At 52.6% G+C, this 23961-nt stretch overlaps 3 protein-coding genes across 3 annotated transcripts in view; 2 read left to right on the top strand and 1 right to left on the bottom strand.

Moving 5' to 3' along the window:
* The window catches only part of SPTBN4 (spectrin beta, non-erythrocytic 4), a 79833-nt gene extending 77800 nt beyond the window's left edge, over positions 1 to 2033 (bottom strand). The window contains exon 1 of the mRNA XM_079800437.1: positions 1859 to 2033. Within this exon, the coding sequence (XP_079656563.1) occupies positions 1859 to 2018 (160 nt within the window). The 5' untranslated portion in view covers positions 2019 to 2033. The remainder of the gene's footprint in view (positions 1 to 1858) is intronic.
* Positions 2034 to 5561: 3528 nt separating this feature from the next.
* BLVRB (biliverdin reductase B) lies at positions 5562 to 17500 on the top strand. Its single transcript, XM_079799786.1, is given in 6 exon segments — positions 5562 to 5799; positions 12468 to 12632; positions 12769 to 12858; positions 14251 to 14351; positions 14353 to 14380; positions 17215 to 17500. Coding segments are annotated over 6 exon segments (621 nt in total). The 5' UTR covers positions 5562 to 5720; the 3' UTR covers positions 17373 to 17500.
* A 2530-nt stretch (positions 17501 to 20030) lies between these two features.
* On the top strand, positions 20031 to 23418 carry SERTAD3 (SERTA domain containing 3). Its single transcript, XM_079799787.1, has 2 exons — positions 20031 to 20225; positions 22253 to 23418. Exon 2 carries the CDS (start codon positions 22259 to 22261, stop codon positions 22853 to 22855), a length of 597 nt encoding a protein of 198 aa, XP_079655913.1. The 5' UTR covers positions 20031 to 20225; positions 22253 to 22258; the 3' UTR covers positions 22856 to 23418.
* The last annotated feature ends 543 nt before the right edge of the window (positions 23419 to 23961 follow it).

Below are 23961 nucleotides of genomic sequence, written 5' to 3'. Positions count from 1 at the left end.
CTGGAGATCTTGCATATGCTGTTCCCTCTGCCTGGAATAATCTTGCACTCTCTCTACCCAGAGTTCACTACGCTTTATCCTTTGGGCCTCAGTTTGGGCATCTCCTCCTCCAGGGAGCCTTCCTTGACTCTCCAGACTGAAGCAGGCACCTCATTTGGGCTCCTACAGCCCCCGGGCTTCCCATCACAGCCCTGTGCCAGTGCCTCCCCCAGCCCGGCCCTAACCCCTCTGGGTCATCACTATCTGGCTAGATCTACCATTGGACTGGGAGCCCTGTAGGGGCAGGACCAGAGCTGGCTCAGTCACCATTATGCCCCTCATATTGTCCAACAGGGGCCAAGCACAGAGCAGGCACTGAATAAATATTTTGTGGATGAAATAATAAGTTCTGAAATTCTAAGATGATATGTTTTTAAGCTTCTAAGAATCTAAAGGTATGATTTTAAGTTTTCATGAATAATATGTTGAGATCATTCTAGGTTCCAAAATCCGAGGAAGCTGGCAATCCATGGCTTGAATTTGGTTCAAAGTTCTTTTTAATTGGGAAATTGCAGATAAACATCAAAGCTAGCAACTTTGGGCCTGCATTTCCCCATGGGGAGAGCTGGTGTCCAGGGCATTTTTTTTTTTTTTTTGCTAGCTGACCACAGCCCCCAGTCCATTCACTCATCTATGTCACTTGCTTCCCCAGAGTTTGACACCCTGTCCCACATATTTTAATTCTAAAGCTCCAAAAATCGTAGTATTGAAGATCCCATGATTGTCAAATGCTGAGTTACTGAAATTCTAAGATTCTGACTTTAGGATTTCAAGATTTTATGATTATAACTATATATATATATATATATATATATATATATATATATATATATATATATATATATATATATAAAACAGTCCATGTTTCTGAGACATTAACATCCCACGGGTCAAAGGTGCTAAGGGTCTAATGTTTTCAAGGCTTACGATTTTGAAGTTACACGTCTCTAAGGGTCTTTGCTTATAAAGTTTTAAGTCTGATGATTAAACTCATCTGAGGTCCTAAAGCCACGTGAAGACACAGTCGTAAGGTTCAAGGGTCTACAATTCCCCTAAGATTATAACTCTATAATTCTCCGGGTTTTGTTTATATTGTTCTAAAACATCAAGTAGGTGCCCAACAATCCTAGTTGTCCCTGAGGGCTTCAGTGCTAAAGCAGGAAGGTTTGGTCATTCTGTCTCAAAGTTCTCAGGATTCACATTTCTATTCGGAAATTCTAAAGGGTTAGGATTATAACCCTCTGTGTATATTAGAGTTTAGATTTCTAAGGGTCTGAGGTCCTAGGAGCCAATGATTAAAATTCCTAAGGTCTGTGACTATAAAATTTTGTTTACAAGAGTCTCCTCCATTTCTAAAAGTCACGGTTTCAAAGCATCTCCGAGTCTGACATTCTAAGGTCCTAAAACCTGGCCTTTCAGCATTTCAGGATTCTAAGGAATCCCACGTTTCTGGGACTGTACACGTCCCTAAGGATCTAAGAGTGCCCTGCTACATACAGCGGCCACAGGCCACGTTTCAATCTAAACCAATAAAACCAAATAAAATTACACATCCAGCTCATCAGGAGGCACTGGCCACATTTTAAGTGCTCATAACCGCAAGTACTAGTGTTTAGTATATTGGACACCCAGACAGAGAACATTTTCCCATCATCATGGGAAGTTCTATTGGACGGTGCTGGTGTAAAGATTCAAGTTCTAAGTGTCTATAACTGTCTTCCCATCCTCCAGGCCATCCAGGGCACAGATATTGAGGGATACAGACAACACCCAGCAGCCCCCTCCCTCTCTCCTCCCACCCCACCCCTCTTCCAGGTACCTGCCAAGGCCTTGATCCGGGAGCACTCGAAGAGTGAGGGGGCCGCGGGCTGCTCCCGCTCCCAGCCCCGATCTGGGCTCTCCCAGCGGGCTGCAGGGTTGTTGTTGTTGGAGGCCGGCAGGCTCTCCATGTTGTCCACTTCCCCTGGTACCTGTGCCATCGGGGAGGGGGAGGCCTGCGGATGGGCAGAGGTAGGTTAGGGCTGGAAGCAGGGCCTGAGCTCAGAGATCCCACTTCCAACAGCGACTGGCTGTGAGTCCTGTCCCTTCTGCCGTCCTCAGTTTCCCTGTCTCTAAAGTGGACATAATAATAATGACAATAATGTTCACCCTGACCACACCATAGGGCTGTGGTGAAGCACCTGGGTAAGCTGGCACAGGGTAGGGGCTTGGCAAATTGTCACTGATGTTGTTGATAGAATGATAACACCGTTAGCAATAGAGCTCTATAATGCAGTAATGATAATAACTAACATTTATTGAGTACTGTACCCAGTACTTTATGTGCATTATCTTATTTAATTCCCACAAATTCCCTAAAGATAGGCTATTATTAGGCCTGTTATACAGAGGAGAAAACTGAGACACAGAGGGGTTAATTCACTTGCCCATGGTCATTGCATTAACGGCTCCATTTCTTCCTTAGAGCCACACCCTTTGTGGCTATAACTCTTCGGTGTTCTCCGACTGTGGCAATGGGAGGGGTGGAAGAGTGAAGTGAGGGGCATGCCACACCCATTCGCTCTGGGTTTGGCCACACGGCTTTGATGAACAGATTTAGGTGGACGTGCGGGTGAGTTCTGACCCCAGGACTCAAGAGACCTTGTTTTTGCTTGAGCTTGACTATGGCCATGAGAAACACACAGCATGGCTAGTCCAGGGCCCAAGCCCCAGGTGATCCAGGCAAACCAGCAAGAGCAGCCAGCAGTCCACAGCCCCCTCCCCACCCTGACACGTGAATAACCCAGAGGAGCCCAACCCAAGTTACCGACCTGCCTCAGACTCTGTGGCTACATAAATGCTTATGTGTTTTAAGACACTGAGTTTGAGGGCGGTTTCTTATGCAGCATTATTGTGGCAATAGCTAACTGACACGTCGCCTGACTGGAGCCGTGTTCTAGAACACTGCCAGATTGTAAACATGAAATTCAAGGGGGTGGGCCCCATCAGATACATCTCCTCTACCATCTGGGACCCCGGGCTTGATGCCAGGACTAAGAAAGGAGGGAACTGGGAGGAAATCAATGTCTCCCTTCTGAAAAGATTCAGACAGTTGCCAACCCACTAGATTTTGGGGAAGCTGGGGCTGAGTCTCGGTCGGTGCGGTGGAGATGGTCTCTTTTTGCGGACTCTCCAAAACCCATTGCTATTCTCGCCTTCTTCCCTGGAAAGCCGGCACATGGCTACTTACCACCTGTGTGACCTTGGCTACATCACGTCCCCTCTGGCCTCAATTTGTTCATCTGTAAAACGGCCATTATAATAGTACCCATTTCGTAGGGGTGTTTGAAGATGAAACTGGCTAACAATGCAGGGAACGTGGGAGCTAGTACCTACAAGCCCTCAAAACATGGCCCTTGCTAGTAATTTCCATTCTCTGGTCACACAGCAAATCAAAGTGCCTGTGCCGGAGTCAGACAGAAATGAGTTCGAGTCCCGCTTTACTCCTGCTGTAGCTTTAACCCAATATTTCTGGTTTTGGGCCTCTCTGGGCCTCAGTTTCTCTCCCTGTTAAATAGTGAACACAATTCCTTCCATTTGGGGATGGGGAGGCACTTCACACTTGGTGAGCTCTGTCCTGGAGCAGCCCTGGCCATGACGCGATTGAATGGAGAAGGAAGCGGGTGGACGGCGGAGGGTGGGAAGGAGTGTCCTGTGGCCGCAGCCAAGGCTGGCGGGGTGCAAGGCTGACGGTGGGAGCAGATGCTTTAACCTTTCCGCGGCCGCGCCTCTCTCTCCCTGCAGTCTAGTCCCCGTTCCCAAGGAGGAGGCCTGGGAAGGACAAGGCCCCGGGGGCAAGACCCACGCACGGCGCGGAGGCTGCACTGGGCTGGGAGGTGGGGGCTCGCTCTGCCCTCCACCCTTCGCCTCCCCCCAGCCGGGGAGACCCTGAGGGTCCAGGCCACGCCACCGCGCGCGCGGGGGAGGGATGCTGGGGCCGGCGGGGAGATGCTGTCGGGAGGGGCTCTCCGCCCCCACGGTGCTCACCTGGGCCCGCGGCCGCGGGTGCCGCTGTCCCCGCTGCTCGCGGCGCCCGACCGCCCTCCCAGTCAGCGTCCGCGGCCGGGCCCCGAGCCGCCCCGCTCCGCTCGGCCTCGCCCGCCCGGATCCTCCGCCAGAGCCGCATGCGCCGCCGCCGCCGCCGCCGCGCCTCCCCCGCTCGCGCGGCCGACGCGCTCGCGCGCCCCCGGGACCCTCTCCCGCCCGCGGCCCCCGCCAGCCCGGCCTCCCGCTGCGGGGGCCCACGCGTGGCCACACACCCGGCCGCGGCGTGTGATGCACAGGTGCACCCGTGGGGGGAGAGAGGGAGCGTCACACACAGTCACTCCCTCCCACAGCCACACAGACAGGGTCTCCTACGGCATCCCAAACACGGCCCACACCCCGCACTCACAGTGCCCCTCACATGGGGCCACGCAGGGTCACACATGCAAACTCACAGGCCCACCCTGGGTCCCGCCCTGGGTCCCACCCGGGGTCCCGCCCTGGGTCCCGCCCTGGGTCCCCCAGGTACAGTGCCCCACAGCTCACACAGCGTCACTGAGGTAGTGCCACCCCCCCCCCCCCCCCGTGCGGTGTCACTCACAGCACACGTCACACAGTGTCCCCCACGCCTATGGCTGTCACAAAGAGTGCTGCATGCTCAGGTCACACACAGCTTCCCAGTCACACAGTATTGCATCCCCTTGTACACACTCAAACTTACCACACTCACCCGGGGTCACACATCCCGCACTATCACACACGCACACATCAGGTCACAGGAGATCACAAACAGCCTCACAACAGTGACAGCCCCACACTCAAAGGGGGTCACAGTGTCACACATCCTGTCACGTCACATGCAGTGTCACACTGTCACAGTCTAACAGGCGCACACTCACGCCATGCCCCCCATGGTCTGGATGCATGTAGCAAGCATCGCAGGCCGACCCTGTCACCCAGAGTGTCACCACAAGGTCACACAGAACCATATCAATGCTTCCCACACGTGGAGTCACGCACAGTCTCCCCCTGTCCTGCAGTGGTACACACCCAGGCTGGCTAGAGGTGTCCCCACAACCATGCTCTCCTTTGGGGCTACTCACAGTCACCCAGAGTCACCCCGACACAAAGACACGCAGTGACACAGTGTCACACCCGCACACCCACACTGTCCTCCCTCCCCTCCTCCCCTGGGGAGGCCCTGGGGCCCAGGGTGAGTCCCAACCCACCTCCAGGCCCAGGGAAAGGGGAGAGGGGGCGTGAGCGCCGAGAGTCCGATGGGCGGGGCCCGCCCTGGCCCCGCCCCACCCTGGGGCCCAGAGCGCGGAGGCGGGGCACTGGGCCCGCAATTTCGTGCGGAGCAGGTGTGGCCACACCCCCCAGCCTAAGGGGCGGGCGGAGGGGCGGGGCGGTGGGCGGAGCTGAGCCCCTCGGCCCGCCCCCTCTGTTCTTCTGGCCGGAGGGGTGGCCCGTGGGCCCCGCCCCTTGGCCCGAGCGGGGCGCGGGGCGCGGGGCGCGGGGGGCGGGCTGAGGCGTGGTCCCCGCAGCCGGAGCGCCCGCCCCTCCCGCTAGAGAAGGGCGCAGAGGGCGGCCCGGCAGCCAGTCGGTTCCCGCGCGTTCCGAGGCTCCGCAGGCTCCCACCCCCACGACCTCGCAGCATGTCCGTCAAGAAGATTGCCATCTTCGGCGCCACCGGCAGGACCGGGCTCACCACGCTGGCTCAGGCGGTGCAAGCAGGCATGCGCTGGGGCGGGGGGTGGGAGATGTCACGGGGTGCACAGGCAGAGCACTAGGAGGGGACGTCGGGGGGTCTGGCCGAGGTTGGGGCGGGCCATCCGTGCCGCGGTGTGTGAGGACCCAAAGGGCCCAGTGTTAGAAGTGGGGGACGCTATGAGATCCAATTTTGTGAGTTCAAGGAAGAGGAATGGGCTCTGGGAGGCTGGGGGACTCATGACAAGTTTAAATACAGGCGCTTATGGCATGTGCTGTTACCGAGGTGGAGGTGGAGGTGGAGGTGGAGGTGGAGGTGGAGGAGGTGGAGGTGGAGGTGGTGGAGGTGGAGGTGGAGGTGGAGGTGGAGGTGGAGGTGGAGGTGGAGGAGATGGAGGTGGTGGAGGTGGAGGTGGAGGTGGAGGTGGAGGTGGAGGTGGAGGTGGAGGTGGAGGTGGAGGTGGTGGTGGTGGTGGAGGTGGAGGTGGAGGAGGTGGAGGTGGAGGTGGAGGTGGAGGTGGAGGTGGAGGAGGTGGAGGTGGTGGAGGTGGAGGTGGTGGAGGTGGAGGTGGAGGTGGAGGTGGAGGTGGAGGTGGAGGTGGAGGTGGAGGTGGTGGAGGTGGAGGTGGAGGTGGTGGAGGTGGAGGTGGAGGTGGTGGAGGTGGTGGAGGTGTTGCCTCCCACCACCTCCCTCTCTTCACACGTGTTAGAGCCTCACAGCACTAAATGTGGGGTGGGATCTAGTATCACCTTACTTCACAGATTAGAAAACTGAGGCCAGGACAGTGACTTGCCCATTGTCATATAGCTGGAAAGTGACAGTGCTGGGATTTGAACCCATGCTCATAACCACCAAAAGCCAACTGGTTCTTGGCTTGGACACCAAGACTGGAGGTTGGAAAGTCGGGGCGGTGTGTGTGTGTGTGTGTGTGTGTGTGTGTGTGTGTGTGTGTGTCTGTGTGTGTGTCTGAGACCATCTAATGGAGAGAGGGTCACAGAAACATGGGTGAAGACCTGGGGACCCCGGAAAGTCAGTGAGGCTGAATATTCAGAGTTGCCCGGGGAAAGGGCATAGTTGGGCAGCCTTCTGCTCCCACTGTCCAGACTTCACCAACACCCAGCGAGGCCTGAGACTTCCAGATATAGGGCCCCACCCTTGCGGGTCTTGGTGACTCTGAAGATACGGACTATCTGGGTGTCCCAAAAGGGTGGAGGCCACCAGGATTGCATTCTCTGCTGTCTCCTAGTCCAGCCCTCCTTTGGAGGCACTCTGCCTGAAGAATCCCCACTCAGCCCACTGCCCTCCCCCCTAGTTTGGATCTTAACTTGTGGGAGGGGAGAGACAAATTTGCTGATAAACAATTGTGGGGGAGGAAGTAAGAGGAGAAGTAAGAAGTGCTGAGTCAACCGGGAAAAATAATTAAAGGAGCGGGGGGGGGGGGGGGGGGGGGAAGTGCTGAGTCACTGTGAGGATTTGGTTCCCACGTTACTACCTTTTCCTTAATCCTGAGTTCCACTGAAGTCTGCTCATCCACCCTGCTGGTCACCATTGGGGCTGCATCGTGGGGAGTTGAGAGCTGGGGCTTGGGAGGCCTTGCCTTCTCTTGGTGGCTCTGACAAGACCCTGCACAGCTCAGAGCCTTGCTGTTGAATGAGCTAGGCTTTTATTCCATGGGGCCGAGTTCTTAACAGGCCTGGACTCTGGTGCTAGCCTGCCCACACTCAAACCCCAACTCTGCCACTTAACCACCTGTGTGGCCAAATGCCTTGTCTGCGTACCTAGGTATTTGTTACGTGGGGATGAAACCAGTAGCATTTGCCCTGGGGTCTTGTGATGATTAGATAATTAATATATGGAAAGGGCCTAGAACCATGTCCAGCACGTAGCTGGTGCTCAATAAGCATTCCTTGACTGAATGAACTTGGATCATGGCTGTGTGATCCTGGCCCGGTTACCTAAAATGGCCTCCGTTCCCCTATCCTCAAAAGGCATTAGAATAACACCTACCTTGTAAGGTTGTTGTGATCTGGTGCCCTTCAAACTGTGGGTCATAGTGAGTTCTACATATATGCAGTTGGTTACAACAATATCTGAATGTATCACATGTTAAATATTGGCTTTATGGGTTTGTATATACAGGATTAGGCTGTGAAATATATTTTTTATTGAGGTTTGAGATAAAAAAAAGTTTAAAAGGGGCATTATCTCTGAAACTCTCAACTAGTTAGGAAAACACTATATATATGTTATGTATAATTACATATATACATATAAAATATATGTATATACACACATAATTATGTATGTTATAAGTATATTGTATAAACATGTGCACACAGACATAGAGAAGGGTAAAGTAAAAGCAATATGAAAATCTAGGTCTTGCAGCTTTTGTATAGGTCTGAATTTATTTCAAAATAAAAAACAGAAAACTAAAGAGATTAAAAAAAAAGGTTGGTAAATACCTTACAAATGCTCTTATTCTTTGTAAAGGGTAAAATCTGGGAAGTGTAAACCCATACTGTTTGGTATGGTAGCCACTGACTTATATTTAAATTTAAATGTTGGTTGTGTTAAAAATTTCAAGAGGAAAACCCACATTTATCTGTGGAAAGAGCTTAGCACAGCACTTCTCAAATGTCACTAATCACCAATAATGTAGCATTGATGGGTACCCTCGTGCTGAGATCATGTGTCAAACTTCTCACTGTCTGTGAGACCTTGTTCTTCCCCAAAAAATACCCACAGTTCACCAGGATCTGTCTTAACCAATCCAGTGCAGTTAAGCAGCGCCCACATTGGCACCCAAAAGCCCTTGCTCCTCCCAGATGCATGTGAGGGCAGCACAGGTGTTGTGTCCTTCCCTTAGGAAAGGTGGTCACATGGGATGGGGACACGGGATTGTGGTCTTCACTTTCTTTTCTTTTTTAAAAAAATATATTTTATTGATTTTTTACAGAGAGGAAGGGAGAGGGATAGAGAGCTAGAAACATCGATGAGAGAGAAACTTCGATCAGCTGCCTCCTGCACACCCCCAACTGGGGATGTGCCTGCAACCAATGTACGTGCCCTTGACCGGAACCAAACCCGGGACCCTTCAGTCCACAGGCCGACGCTCTATCCACTGAGCCAAACCGGTTTGGGCATTCACTTTCTTTTCTTTAAAAAAAAAGTATTTATTTTCCAGTTACACTTGACATATCCTATATAATAAAGAGCTAATATGCTAATTAGACCGAATAGCAGAACAACCGTCCGGACGACCTTCCGGATGAAGCCGGGGTTGCGAGGGCCGGTGGAGGCCGCTGGGGCTGCGAGGGCCGAGCCCCTTGCACAAAGTTTGTGCATCGGGCCGCTAGTAATATTATATTAGTTTCAGGTACGCAGCATAGTGATTAGACATTCATATACCTTACAAAGTTGACGATCTTCACTTTCTAGAGAAGACCAAAAGGGGTTTCCTGAGATTCCTCAGCCAGTAAGTGGCAGAACTAGAGTTTGAAGCCCGGTCTCTGGGGCGGTAAAGCCTGTGCTTTTGTGTTTGTAGAAAGTCAGGGAGGTGGTGGCAAATACGACACAGGCTGTGGACCCACAGGACCCTGGGTTTATTCCGGGTCAGCGTAAGGAGGGCTGTGAAAGAGGAGGCACGCGTGGCTGGCGGGGCCTGTGGGGAGAGGGTACAGGGTGTTCCAGGCGGAGGGCTCAGCGCTTGCAAAGGCCAGGAGGCGGCATCATGTGTTTGAGGAACTGAAAGACGTGCAGTGGTTGAAGAGGACAGCGGCCCCAGCACAGGGTGGGAAGGAAGACAGGCCAGATCCTGGGGGGCCTTAAAGGTTGCCATGATGACTGTATCTCAGGGCACGGGTATCACAGGAGTGATATGGGCAGGGGGGCGGGGGATCACTTCTCTGGAAGCCTCTAGCTGGCTGCCATGTGGAATTGGACTGGAGAAGATGTGACAGGGGTCGGGACAGCCTGGGAGGATTACACCAGGCCAGGAAATAACATTGTGAGATGATTTTTTAAAAATATATATGTTATTGCTTTTTTACAGAGAGGAAGAGAGAGGGATAGAGAGTTAGAAACATCCATGAGATGAGAGAGAAACATCGATCAGCTGCCTCCTGCACACCTCCTACTGGGGATGTGCCCACAACCAAGGTACATGCCCTTGACCGGAATCGAACCTGGGACCTTCCAGTCCACAGGCCGACGCTCTATCCACTGAGCCAAACCGGTTAGGGCATTGTGAGATGATTAATAGGCATAGTAAGAAAAAAAAAAAAGACATAGTAACAGCCAGCACCCATATAGCACTCATTCCTATGCCAGGCACTCTCCTAAACTTTTCATTTGTTTTAGTTTTGTATTTTTTTAAATTTATCTTTATTGTTGAAAGTGTTACAGATGTCCCCTTCCCCCCACAATTTACCCCTTCTAGCTCGCCCCCCGCCCCGCCCCCAGGCCTTGTCTGTGCCCATGGGTTCTGCATGTAAGTTCTTTGGTTAATCTCTTCCCATCCACCCACCTCCACCTTCCCTCTGAGACTCAACAGTCTGTTCCATGTTTCTATGTCTCTGGATCTATTTTGTTCATCAGTTTATTTTGTTCCTTTTGAATGAGATCATGTGATTTTTTAAAAATATGTTTTTATTGATTTTAGAGAGAGAGGAAGGGAGAGGGATAGAGAGATAGAAACATGGATGATCGGCTGCCTCCTGCACGTCTCCCCTACTGGAGACTGAGCCCAAAATCCAGGCGTATGCCCTGACCCAGAATTGAACTGGTAACCTCTTGGTTCATGCTCAACCACTGAGCCACACCAGCTGGCATCGTTTTAGTTTTGTATTTTTATGACAGCTTTATTAAGATACAATTCACACTCCATACAATTCACCCGTTTAAAATATACAATTCAGTCCAGCTGGTATGGCTCAGTGGTTGAGCATCAACCTATGAAGGTCATGATTTGATTCCCGGTCAGGGCACATGCCCAGGTTGCAGGCTCAATCCCCAGTGTGGGGCATGCAGGAGGCAGCCGATCAATGATTCTATCTCATCACTGATGTTTCTGTCTCTCTCTCTCCCTCTCCTTTCCTCTCTGAAATCAATAAAAATATATTTTTAAAATGTTTTGATTTTAGAGAGAGAGGAAGGGAGAGGAAGAGAGAGAAACATTGATCGGCTGCATCCTGCACATCCCCTACTGGGGATGGAGCCTGAAACCCAGGCACGTACCCTGACTGGGAGTCAGCCTGCAACCTCTCTCAGTGCATGGGATGAAGCCCAACCAACTAGGTCACAACGGCCAGGACCTAGGAATTCTTTCATACACATATTCTAAGTACAAGTCCCTTACCAGAGATACACTTTGCAAACTTTTCTCCCACATTGTGGGTTGTCTTTTTACTTTCCGGATGGTGTCCTTAGAAGTACACAAATGTTTAATTTCGATGGTGTATCTATTTTTTCTTTTGTTGCTTGTGCTTTTGGTGTTGTAGCTAGGTGTCTAACCCAAAGTCACAAAGATTAATGCCTATGTTTCTTCTAAGTGTTTTACAGTTTTAGCTCTTACATTTAGGTCTTGAATCATTTTAATTTTCATATATGGTATGAGGTAGGAATCCAACTTCATTCTTTTATATGTGGATATCCAGTTGTCCTAGCACCATTTGTTGAAAAGACTGTGCTTTCCCTATTGAATGGTCTTGCCACCTTTGTCAAAAATCAATTGTCTACATTAAGCTTTTAGTTCTATTTCTTTAACCTCTAAGCAATAGTGCTTTCTTGATGAAACATTAGTTTCAATGGGTACAAAATGGCTGTGTAAATATTATTTAACCCTACAACAAACCTATAATGTAGAGACTATTATTTGGGTCACTTTACAAATGAAGGGCCTAAGGCTCAAGGAGGGTAAGTGAATTGCCCGATGTCTAGCTCAGTGATGAGCAACCTTTTGAGCTTGGTGTGTCAAACTTCGCCAAAAAACTGAGCATAACTCGGGAAGTGTGTCACTTTGAGGAAAAAAACTAACTCCAAGACTCTCGTCGCAGATGTTTCATCCTCAGGAGCAGCAAATGTTTCATCCTCGGCATGCGGCCGCGTGTCATCAGAAATGGCTACGCGACACGCGTGTCATAGGTTCGCCGTCACTGGTCTAGCTAGTGGTAAGGCTGGAATTCAAGCTGAGGGTTACTTTGAGGACTAAATATGTAAGAGAGTTCATATTTGTGAGACACTTGGCACCTGGCACATAGTGAGTGCTCTATACCTATTATTTATCATGATCATCATCATTGCCCAGCGTGTAAATCTCCCACTGTTTTTGAAATGGTGATGACAGGTATCAATAGAAATGCAACAAATTCATTGTTTTTCCTCTTCCTTTATTATTCTCAGAGTAAGAGATCAATCCTCTGATAGGTGATGACCAATGAGGTTTCTTTGTTAGTATCATTATGCCCTTGGAGGCATCAGGGCAGGTTATGTATGAACCGGCATGAAGGAATGGCCCAATTTTAACAACTGCCTCAATATCAACTGCCGGCATGCCAGCACCAATGTTTGGCGGCCCCTGCCTCAGAACAGGGGACCAGAGGATGTATTGGAGGGTTCATGGAACCCTCCAGGAGCCCAGGAGTGCCCGCCCGAGAGCCTCCTGACCCGCCTCTCTGCCCTTCTCTGCCCACAGGTTATGAGGTGACGGTGCTGGTGCGGGACTCCTCCAGGTTGCCCTCCGAGGGGCCCCAGCCAGCCCACGTGGTGGTGGGCGATGTTCGGCAGGCAGCCGACGTGGACAAGACTGTGGCCGGGCAGGACGCTGTCATCGTGCTGTTGGGCACCGGCAGTGACCTCAGTACTCGGCCCCCCCTCTGCCCACGGCCCCCCCCTGCACCTCGGCCCCCAGCACCTCCCCCACCCCCTGCCCCACCTCTGCCACCCCCGCCGCCGCCGCCACCCACCAGTGACAGCCACTCTCTGTCCCCTCTAAGGTCCCACCACAGTGATGTCCGAGGGTGCCCAGAACATCGTGGCGGCCATGAAGGCCCATGGTGTGGACAAGGTCGTGGCCTGCACCTCGGGTGGGTGGTGGGGTCACAGGGATGGGGCTGAAGGGTGGGGGTGGGGGGGGCGGTAAATGGCAGCCCAAAGGTCCTTGCAAGGTGGCACTGGAGCCATCTCAAGTGACTGTGCATTTATGGAGCACCAGTTGTGTGCCTGGGCCTTGCTGGGAGATGCCAGGGACATAGTGGTGACCAAAACAGCCCTGGGCCCTACACTCACGATCTCACAGATGACAGGGGAGAGGTAAACAGAGCGGTCATCAAACAGTGACAGGCCACAACTGTCAGGGCCGCCACTGGGCGGAGGCAGCCAAGGCAGAGAAGTCAGACCCAGGATAGGGGGCCCAGGCAGAGAGGTCAAGGCCAGGATAGGGGGCCCAGGCAGAGAGGTCAAGGCCAGGATAGGGGGCCCAGGCAGAGAGGTCAAGGCCAGGATAGGGGGCAGCCTAGAGGACTTCAAGCCCAGAGGAGGCACCTAACACAGCCTGCGATGAGGGTAAGGAGAGTTCTAGGGGAAGTGACAGAGCTATGGGTACACAGACCACATCTCTGCCTTCACAGAGCTCTCCAGTTATGGGAGATGGGCATGAAAAAAACAGTTGCCCCAAGTAATCCGAACTGAAGGCTGTAGGATACATCACGAGCAGTTGATGCTAACAGGTAGCATTTACTGAGCACTTACTGTGTGCTAGGCACCATGTGGGTGCCTTAGAGAGGAATGCCGCTTCCTCCTCACAAAACTCTTGAGTACACTCACGGCAGCACGTGGCAGGTGCTCAGTGAGTAGAAGCTGTCTCCCTTGCATAGCTAAGGTAGTGGAGGCCCATTGGCCTCCCCAGGTTCACACAGCTTGTGGCTGCGGAGCGGGTGTGTGAGGACCGGGCTGTCTTGTCTCCGGCAGCCGCATTCCTCACCTGCTTCCTCACACCAGTGCCTCCCAGAGAGGGAAGCGCCACGAGGGAGGGCTGCGTGGTAAGGTAGCGGGACTCTGGGCAGCGGGATCAGCCTGGCTGTGGAGGCTCGGAGGCCAGAGCGTGGCTTCAGCAGAGCTGGTGAAGGGGAGAGGGGTGAGGTCAGAGGGCTGATGGGGCCAGGTCAGGTGGGGCCTTGTGAGCCCTGATGGGGAGTGGCATTTACCCTGAGTGAGATGGAGCCATGGATGAGCTCCAGCCCCTTCTGGCTGCATTCAGGGGACAGGCTGAGGGCAGAGGCAGGGAGAACAGCGGACAGAAGCAGGTGGGGTGGGAGGCGGTCAGCTCGTCTGTGGCCTAGGAGAGAGAGATTTTGAGCCTGAAGCAACTGGAAGGCCGGGGTGAGCCCCTGCGGGGTTTTGTCCTGACACTAACCTGGCAGACGGAGGGCCTGGCCAGGCTGTCCTGCCTTCGCTGACCCTGCCCTGTGTCCTCCCAGCCTTCCTGCTCTGGGACCCGACCAAGGTGCCCCCACGACTACGGGACGTGACCGATGACCACATCCGGATGCACAAGGTGCTGCAGGATTCGGGTCTGAAGTAACGTGGCCGTGATGCCGCCCCACATAGGTGAGTGGGGCCAGGAGCCAGCAGCAGTACCGCCACCGGCCTGCCCCCTCCTGTCCTCTGGGGGACATCTACCAGGCCTCGCCTGGCTCACCTCAAATTGCAAACCTTCCCCTCCACACTTCCTGTCCTCTTTCCTGCTTGATTTTATTCTCCTTTCTAACATTTTTTCAGTTATCTCTGTTGAACAAACCATTCTCATTTATTCTGACTCAGTGCCCAGAGCTGACTAGGCTCAGGGAGGCTCGCACCTGAGGCTGCCCAGTTGCTGGAAGGCTTCCTCCCAGACACACGGGTGGTTGATGCCACCAGTATGTAGGCCTCCCCTACAGTCAGACCTCAGTGCTGCTTCCGCTGCATTCTGTTCACTAGAAGCGAGTTCCTAGGACAGGCCCAGATTCAAAGGAAGGGGGCTGATACTTCACTCCACGTCATCGTTTCTTATTACATGTCTCCCTCACTAGGGTGCCCACTGTTTGGAGGAACGGATCTTGTCTTGGTTAGATCACAGCTGTGTTCCTAGTGCCTAGATCAGGACCTGGCATATAGGAGGTGCTCAGCAAATATTTGTTGGGTGAATTAATACAGGGGAACCTCCTCTCATGATGGTGTTGTGGAGGGAACCAGTAAACTTCACCTGTGCCCTCTTCCCCGCTACCGGGTCTGGAATCCACACCGAGAGAAGGAGTCAGACACAGGGAGAGAGCCATTCATTCAACAGATACCTCTTGCATTTGAACCGTGGCCCTGGCCACCATGACGAGCACTGGCAATAGAGCCTCTGCTCTCAGGAGGCTTACATTTCTAGCGGGGGAGATCAAGATAGGACAAAACCCCGCAGTCTGAGCCTAAAGCTGCCTTCCAGTTGCTTTAGGCTCAGCCTGTCTCTCACAGGCCACATAAGAGCCGGATATTGCTGGCGGGCAGTGCTACAGTGAGTGAAGAAACAAACACGGTGAAGGGAGCAGTAATGGTTGCCGTTTATGAAGCGTAGGCTCTAAAGGAGGTGGCTTCCTGCACTGAAGGAGAGAGGACTGGGATAAGGAACGGCAATGAAAAGACCCAAAGGCCTGACCTGGAGGAATAGTTCTGCCTCACCCTCTGCTTTCTGGGGCCCCTGACAGGAGTGAGGGATGACATACCCCAGAGGGTCAATTAAGGTTCAGTGTTTAGACTCAGTTAAGGGATTGTATCAGGACCCGATAGATACCAAGGTCCTGAGCTTTGACTCAGTGGAGAAGCTGCCTAGTGGAGAAGCTGGGTGAAAACTCCAGCCCTTGGCCTCTGAGTCTCAGATTCCGCGTCTCACCTGTAGATGCCCTGTAACTGCCCATTACTTCTTGACCTGCTAGGTTTGAAGTAAGTACCCGGAGAGGTCATGCCTAAAAGTTATTTTAACACAGAGGACTTTTCAAAGTTTTTTGTATGTGTGCATGTAAAACTATAAAACCTCCAGAGAAGTTGAAGGAATGAAATGTTTCTGAATACTCAAACTCTTTATTTAGGTTCAGCTTTTAACATTTTTGCCTTGTTTGCATTTTTCCCTATTTTTCTATATCTAACTGGCTATCTATCAATTATCTATACATTACCTAATATTATACACACGCACACACATATCACAGTATTTTTGACTGAACCATTTAAGAGTAAGTGGCAGACATTGTCACACTTCACTCCTAGAACCTCAATCGACATCTCCCAAGAAGAACAACATTTGTGTAGAAGCCAAAGGATCGTTATTGAACCAAGAAAATTAACATGAACTCTATCATACCATTTAGTATCTATGTCATATTCAAATCTCCCCGATTGTCAAAAAATATCTTCTAATCTCCCCCTTCCCCCAAAATCAGGGTCCAATTGAGGCTCACTCATTGTAATTAGTTGCTATGTTATGTTAAATGTGAAACAGTCCTTCGTATCTTTTATTTATTTATTTTTAAATGTTTCTTGTAACATGAACCAGGCCTGGTGTCTTTTTAAATGCCTTCCGTTCTGGCTTTCTGGTTATGTTCTCACAGGTGCAAATTAAACATTTTTGGTAGGAGTGCCATGAGGGTAAGGGTGTGTGTTTCTTAGTGCACACGGTTCCAGGTTGTCCCTGCACTGGTACGCTGCCTTTGATCCCTAAATTAAGTTGGTCACTGGCAAGTGTTTTGTTTTGTTTTTTAATTATTATAATGCAGCCACTAGATGCCCTGTAACTTCCCATCATGCCTGTCTGCTGTCTCCACTGTCTAAGAAAGACCTGGTTGTACCCCTGGCATCAGGACACTGACTCCATAGTCACAAAGTCAGAAAAAATACGTTCTTCCACTGCCTACGAAATCCAGTCCCATGCCTGGGACATGCCACTCCGTCCTTCCAGAGGGGTCCGGAGATAGGAAAGCATCCAGATGGAGAGACCCAGGGCAAACCTAGCCTTTGCCCCTTGAAAGTGGCTTTCTCTCTCCAAGATTCAATGTCCCCATTTATAAAACAGAATTAACAAGTAGTTCCTCGCCCGTTCTCTGCTTTATTTCTCCCCGTCTAACATACTGTGTGTTGTACTTTCTTCTGAGTTGTCTTTACCTAGCAAGTGGCTACATGCTGAGAGCAGGAATTTCTGTTTTGTCCCTTGCTGGGTGCCCAGCACCTGACACATAGTAGGTCTCCAGGATTAACGACATAAAGGGTATAGATTAGTGCTCTGCACGTGGGAAGGGTTTCACATAACATGGCTCTTAATGCCATTATGGCTGGACACACTGTAGGCCCCCTGGGGCCATTGTAGTGATCACGTTGGGGAACCAAAAAAGAACATCTTGACTCGCCCCTCTATCTTCATTCTGCAGGAGACCAGCCACTGACCGGGGCCTACACGGTGACCCTGGATGGACGAGGGCCCTCAAGAGTCATCTCCAAACATGACCTAGGCCACTTCATGCTGCGCTGCCTCACCACCGATATGTATGATGGGCACAGAACCTACCCCTCCCACCAGTATGACTAGGGCTCTGTGCCTCCCCAGGGGGACAGCATCCTGGAGAAGGTGGAGCAAAGGAAGGGAGCAATAAAGCGTGAGCCAAGAGCTTCAGATTATGCTACAAGTTCCAACTCTGGCTTTGGGTATCTCCGTGTCTCCGTCTGCCTTGTGTGTAAGATCCTCGGGGTATTCCTTCATTTCCTCAGTTTGCAGTTTATTGCTCTGCCCCCGGCCCTGTGTTGGGGACCTAGTGGTGACTGTGAGGGCCCAGTGGTGACCAAGATAGCTGTGAGCTTTGCCTTCACCTATCTCACAGTCTGAAGTGACAACCCCCAGTGGCCAGGCGAAGCACAGGGGGCTGTGGGAACCCAGAGGGGATACTTGATCTAACTTGGGGAGCAAATAAGGCTGTGTTGAAGAGGGGAGGTCCTACCTGAAACCTGGTTTGGTAAGAAGGAGCCAGGAGACGGTCCTAAGGCGTGATGGCGTCTGGGCAGAAGGAACCACATGAGCAAAGGCCAGGAGGCTAGAGAGCAGATGAAGAACTACAGTTAATCATACTTTGCTCAGCGGTGAGGAGTGGTTAGCTAAATTGTGCAGAGTCATTGTAAAGAGTTTAAGCTCTATCCTGAGGTTTTATGCAAGGACTGGAACAGGGGAGAAGTCGGGGGGCTGGGGAAGGGGGGAGAGTCAGGTTTGGGTTTTATAAAGCTTCCCTTGGCTACTGTGTGAAGGTGGGTGGGAGGGAGACCAGAGTGGAAGCTGGGAGCCCAGGGGGACCAGGCAGAAACCTTGAGGGGAAGAGAGTGGGCAGAGCCTAAGTGGACGGCCCGTGAGGGAAGGAAAGGTGGCAACCTCGAGGAAACTGGGCTGTACCCTGGGGACCAGGTTACAATGGGGCCTCCCTGAGAGGAGGATCCTGGAGGAGGGACAGGTTGGGGAGGGGAGGGGGAAGAATTGTCCCTGCTTCATCATGTCCCCATGGAACCTACTGTCCCTGCCTTTGTTCCCCAGAGACACCTTTCCCAGGCCTGAGTCAGAGCTGCTCCGCTCTTCCCACCTCCAGCCTCTTCCCAGCTCCCACGCAACACCCCACCCCCACGTCCACCACTCACAAAACCCATGCCAGTCTTACACTGGTTCTGCAAACAGCGGGATGACTTGGTTGTCAAATTCCAACCAGAGAGAACTGGTCTGGGGTAGCCTGGGGAAAACTGCCTCCCCCTCCTCTTGGTGAAAACTTGTGTGTGTGTGTGTGGGGGGGGGATACTACTCGTTCAAACTTTCTGGGCACTGGCACTGTTGCATTCCTGCCCTCTCTTTCATTCTGCCACATTGTCTGGGCATTTAACAAATTTTCACTGGATGCCTGCTTGTGTCCAGCGCTCTGCTAGGTGTTGCTGTGACCATACAGTTGGTGACTGGGATAACCTATCCTCGGGGAGTCCACAGTCCAGATGGTGACGGCCCAGGGAAAGGATGAGGGAGGCATGGGCAAGATGGGTCAGGGTTTCAGTGGGGGAAACAGGATACCATGAGAACCAGCCCACCCCGGAGCGTCAGGGAGGGCTCCCGAGAAGAGGAACCCTTTGACATGGTTTCTGATGAGAGGCAGCCTGGGAGTGGAAGGTCTATTTTCAGAATGGGGAAACAAGTTGAAAGGTCCAGAAACGTTTTTCTTTTCAATTCTTTTTTTTTTAATTTATTGTTGAAACTATTACAAATGTTCTTAAATTCTTTTTTATTGATTTATCCAGAAATCCTTTTTTTAAGTTAATTTTTATTGAGGTAACAGTGGTTATTCCGTTTTGTAAATTTCAGGTGTACGACATTACAATTCAATAGCTGTATACTGTATGGTGTGCTCCTTTGACCCCCTTTAATTCTCACTTTTGAGTACTTGCTCTGCAGCTGGCATTGTTGTAGGCACTGGGGATAAAGTAGAGAAAACACACAAAATATCTGTGTTCATGGTGGTGGAAGGCACCGGAAGCCAATTCAAAAAAAAAACGAATTGGTGTGGCAGGATGGTAGGGAGCAAGGAATGTGCCTCGGGCCAGACCGTGAAGGGCTTTGTGGCAAAAGTTAAGGAGTTTGGACTTTGCACCCAGGGTAGCGGGGAGCGGTGAACCCGTCTCCAGCAGCGCAGGTGCCACCCGGAGGGAGGCAGGATGGGGCGCCAGGCGGGTGCGGGACGGACGGGCCGCTGGGAGACCCGCTGAAGGAGTCCCGAAGATTAACGGGGTGGAGCGGTAAAGTGTTGAAAGGGGCCGGAGAACAGGGGAAGCGAAAGGAGGGGCTGCGATCGCCCAGGCAACGTGCGCCGCGCGAAACCATTGGCTGGCCTTGGGCGGCGTCATCCTCCCCGCAGCGCCGGACCTCGGAACGCAGGTTCGCGGCCGCGGCTGGTGGCTCCACCCCGCCCTCCCGGGAAGCGGAGCGAGGCGGCGCGGCAGCCGGTCTCGCTCTGCACGGGCTCAGGCCTTGGCAGAAAGGGTTCCAGCGAGGTGTGCTGACCGAGGGCGAGCCAGGACAGCCGCCGACTGGAAGGAAACAGTTCCGATGTCCCCGCCACCCTCCCCCCCCCCCCACAGACGTGGCCCCGCCCCCTGGGGAGTCGGAATTCTTTAAAAGGTCTCGGACGCCGGGGAAGGGAGGGCGGGCCGTCCGTCTCCGGGTGACAGGGTTAGCTCCGCCCAGCCAGTCCGCGCCCCGCGGCGGGCAGGACTCCAGCCAATCGCGGCTCGCGGCTCGGCTCGGGGGCGGAGCTGGGTGAGCCCGAGGCCAGAGCGAGAGGCCCCGGGAGGCGAGCGAGGCCCCTACCCACCACTGGAGGGTCGCAAAGCTGCGGATGTGCCAGGAGTGAACCTGGCAGCCGAGGTGAGGGGCGGCTGCCCGGCTTGAGAACTGCCTTGGGTTGCGGGGAGGTGGAGGCGCACCCCGAGAGTTGTGGAGGCGGGCTCTGGGTGGGAGTGGGGAGCGCAGATTCAGAGTGACGGATAGGGTTTAGGGATCGGAGACTGAATTCGAAATCCTGGGCTGGAGGCGAAGTTGCAGGATCTTCAAGTGGAGGGAGGGAGTTTGAAGCTGGGACCTGCGGTATTTGGAGAAGCGAGAGAACCGGGGAAGGAACTTTTGGGGCAGGGAATCGGGAGATTGGGGCAATTCCGGGTCTCCCTGACGGGTTGAAGTCGAGGCTCTGGTGTTCTGGAAAAGGTGGGAGGGGTTGGGGCTGGGATCCCGGGCATTTGGGGAAGCCAGAGAACCAGGGGCAAGCAATCTTGGTTTCCCAGACGCAGTGGAGGAGAGAGGGTGCTGGGGAGAGGTCTATGTTCAGGTTGGAGCCCCGGGGGGAGTGGGGGTTGGAGGTGAAGTCAAGAGTTTGTTTGAAAGACAGGAGAATAGGCGAAAGGTCTCAAAAATGGAGAGACCTAGTGTCCCAAACGGAGTGGATGGGAGAGCATTTGGAGTCTTTGAACGATGTGTTGGCGTCCGGGTCCCTGGACGCGAGAGCAGTTTGGGGGAAGACTCCAGGGCCTGCTGGGGTCCGAAAGATCGGGAGAAAGCCATGGTAGAGCTGCAGCCTGGGTGGGGGGAGGGGTGTTCCGGGCGCGGAGCTCTGACCCGCAGCCCTGGAAGCAGCGGAGGGCGGGGCCCTGCCGGCGCCAGGCAGCTGAACGTCCGGGTTCCCTTCCCCCACCCGCCCCGGGCGTCTGTGCGCATGCCCTGGGGAGGGTGGGGGAGGTTCTTCCTGTGGCGTGCGGAGCTCCCTGGGGATTGCAGTGCACGCTCCAGGCTACGTGCGTACCTGGCGGCTGTGGGCCCACATTTCCCAGAAGCCCTCGGACCAAGTTGGGGCGTGGCTGGCCGCTGAAGGGAGCTCCGTGAAGGGGGCGGGGCCTGCGGAGGACCGAGGTCTGATTGGATAGGCCGGGAGGGGTGGGGCTTGGCGTGAATCGAGTTCTAGCAAGTTTTTCTGTGGGGCCTCCCGTCGGGGGAAGCCTCAGGCGAGGGCGGAGGGAAGGAGGAGGCCCCTTCCCTCCCGTTGGGAGCGCGCTCCTTCAGTTAGGAAAACAGCGTGGATCGAAATATGCTCTGAAAGGAGCGTCTTGAAAAGTAGGTGAGGTGCCCAAACAGGGCTCCCGGTGGCTTGAATATGGTAGGCACTCAATAAGTAAAATTATTGAATTAATAAATGGCAGCTAACTCTTGTTCAGGAAGCATTTCCTGTGTGGTGAACCCTGTGCGTGGGGTCTCCTTGATGATGTGAGAATTTTTACAATCCCCGTTTCATGGGTGAGGGAACTGATGCCCAGAGAGGTAATGTCACCCACTTCCCAGAATCACGCAGGTGAGCAGTGTGAAAGGCAGAATTCAAACCGAACCTGTGTCGTATGTGTCACATTTGAAGAAATGAGTGTTGTAGAAGCCCCGACCGGGTAGCTCAGTGGGTTAGAACGTCACCCCCATACACCAAGGTTGAATTGAAGGTTTGAACGCTTAAATAAGTGGAACAACAAATCAGTGTTTCTCTCCCACTTTCCCCCTTCCTCCCTTTCTAAAATCAATCGGTAATTTATTTTTTTTTTAATGAGTACTGTGGAAAGAATAGCTTTAAGGCTCAAAAGGATTTGAGTTAGGATACTCACCTTGCAAATGAGGAAATTGCGTATCAAGAAGGAAAACACACTATTCTCGGCGACCCAGGCAAGTAAGTGGGATTCAAACCCAGCTATGTCCCGGTCTTATTTGTCTTAGTCACATACAAAGTGGGATTCATACTATCTCCATTTTGTAGATGCAAAAACTGAAGTTCAGATCATTAAAAATCAACAACAACCATGCAGGGGATTCAGGATTTGAACCAGCCCCACTGTGTCTGACTCGCCCCTCCCTTCTTTCCACAGGGCACCATGGTAGGAGGCTTGAAGAGGAAACACTCCGACTTGGAGGAAGAAGAGGAGGATGCGAAGTGGGACTGGAGTCCAGCAGGCCTTCGAAGCTACCAGCAAGCCCTGCTTCGCATTTCCCTAGACAAAGTTCAGCGAAGCCTCGGGCCCCGAGCCCCGAGCCTCCGAAGGCATGTCCTCATCCATAACACCCTCCAGCAGCTTCAGGCCGCGCTGTGTCTGGCTCCGGCACCTGCCTTGCCCCCCGAGCCCCTTTTCCTGGGTGAGGAGGACTTCTCCTTGTCGACCACCATTGGCTCTATTCTCAGGGAGCTGGAGACTTCCATGGACGAGACCGAGACCCCTCAGAATCCAGTGGCTCCCCCAGGTCCCCAGAACGAAGAGCTGCCCCAGCCCGATCCAGTCTTCTTAGAAGCTCTGAGCTCTCGATACCTGGGGGACTCGGGCCTGGATGACTTTTTCCTGGACATTGACACATCCACCGTGGAGAAGGAGCCTGCACTGGCCCCCCCGGAGCCTCCTCACAACTTCTTCTGTGCCCCGGGGTCCTGGGAGTGGAATGAACTAGATCACATCATGGAAATCATCCTGGGATCCTAAAACTTGGATGATTGAAGGGTGCTCCCTCCACATCTCAGTCTCAGTGGGCTGGATCCCTGGGTGCAACTCTGTGTGTGTGTGTGTGTGTGTGTGTGTGTGTGTGTGTGTGTGTGTGTGTTGGTAGAGGCTGTAAGTGGTTGGCCTCCTTTCCTCCCATATCAGGGTTCCATAAACTGTATTGCGTGTGTGTGTGGTTACCAAAGCCTTCTGTGAAGGTGGGTCTTCCTGAATTAATTTATCTGTTCCAAATGCCTTAATGAGACTCTGTTTCTGGGAGTCTGGTTTCCCACTGCCACATTTCTTCTGCCTTCTCCTCCAGTTCTGAACTCCTTTTGTGACCACTGGGGCCTCAGGGAAGAGAAGCTGGGCCTGTCAAAGAATGACAGAGACTCTGCCTCTTGGACCTGGAAGGAGTAGGAGGGGCTGGCCTCCTCCCCCAAGGCTGAACCCCCACCTCCTTGGCAGGACCCCAGTCCCAGCAGCCTCCTGATGTATAACCAGGCCGGACCACGTGCAATAGGTGGAAACCAAACTGCTCCGTGCCGCGTTATTTAAAAGAAAGGCGGGTTTTGTGGTGGTTTGGGGGTGGGGTGGGGGGTAGGTTTTTATTGTAATTATTATTATTATTTTTAATAAAAGTATTTTGGAAGGGATGGTATTGCCTGAAGTTTGTAAACAGTGGGTCAGTGGGAGGTACCTGGTAAGTTCCTAGACACCTGTATCCTTCCCTGTCAATGTTGGGGCAGGTATACCATTAAATGTAACATTTATTGAGTGCTTGTTAGAGCACTGTTCTACACACTTTATTTGAATTAAGTCATAAAATCTTCACAGTTATATAGAAGTAGATACTATAATCACGTTGACTATAGGAGGTTCAGAGAGGCTAAGTCACTTGTTCAGGGTCACACAGCTAGTAAGCAGGGAGCTAGGATTCAAAACTCCATACACCTCCAGAGCCTGGTTCTTCACTGTCTTCTTGGTAGATTTAGACTCCCCAGCCACATGGGTAGACAGGAGGGAGAAACTGAGTCGCATGAATTATGTGTCAAAAGATAAGGCTTGCCTTGGCCAGCTTGCTCAGTGGTTAGAGCATCACCCTGCAC

Source organism: Cnephaeus nilssonii (assembly GCF_951640355.1).
Source record: "Cnephaeus nilssonii genome assembly, chromosome: 20".
Classification (NCBI taxonomy): domain Eukaryota; kingdom Metazoa; phylum Chordata; class Mammalia; order Chiroptera; family Vespertilionidae; genus Cnephaeus; species Cnephaeus nilssonii.
Note: the sequence above shows the minus strand (reverse complement) of the source record. Positions and strands in the feature narration are given on the sequence as shown.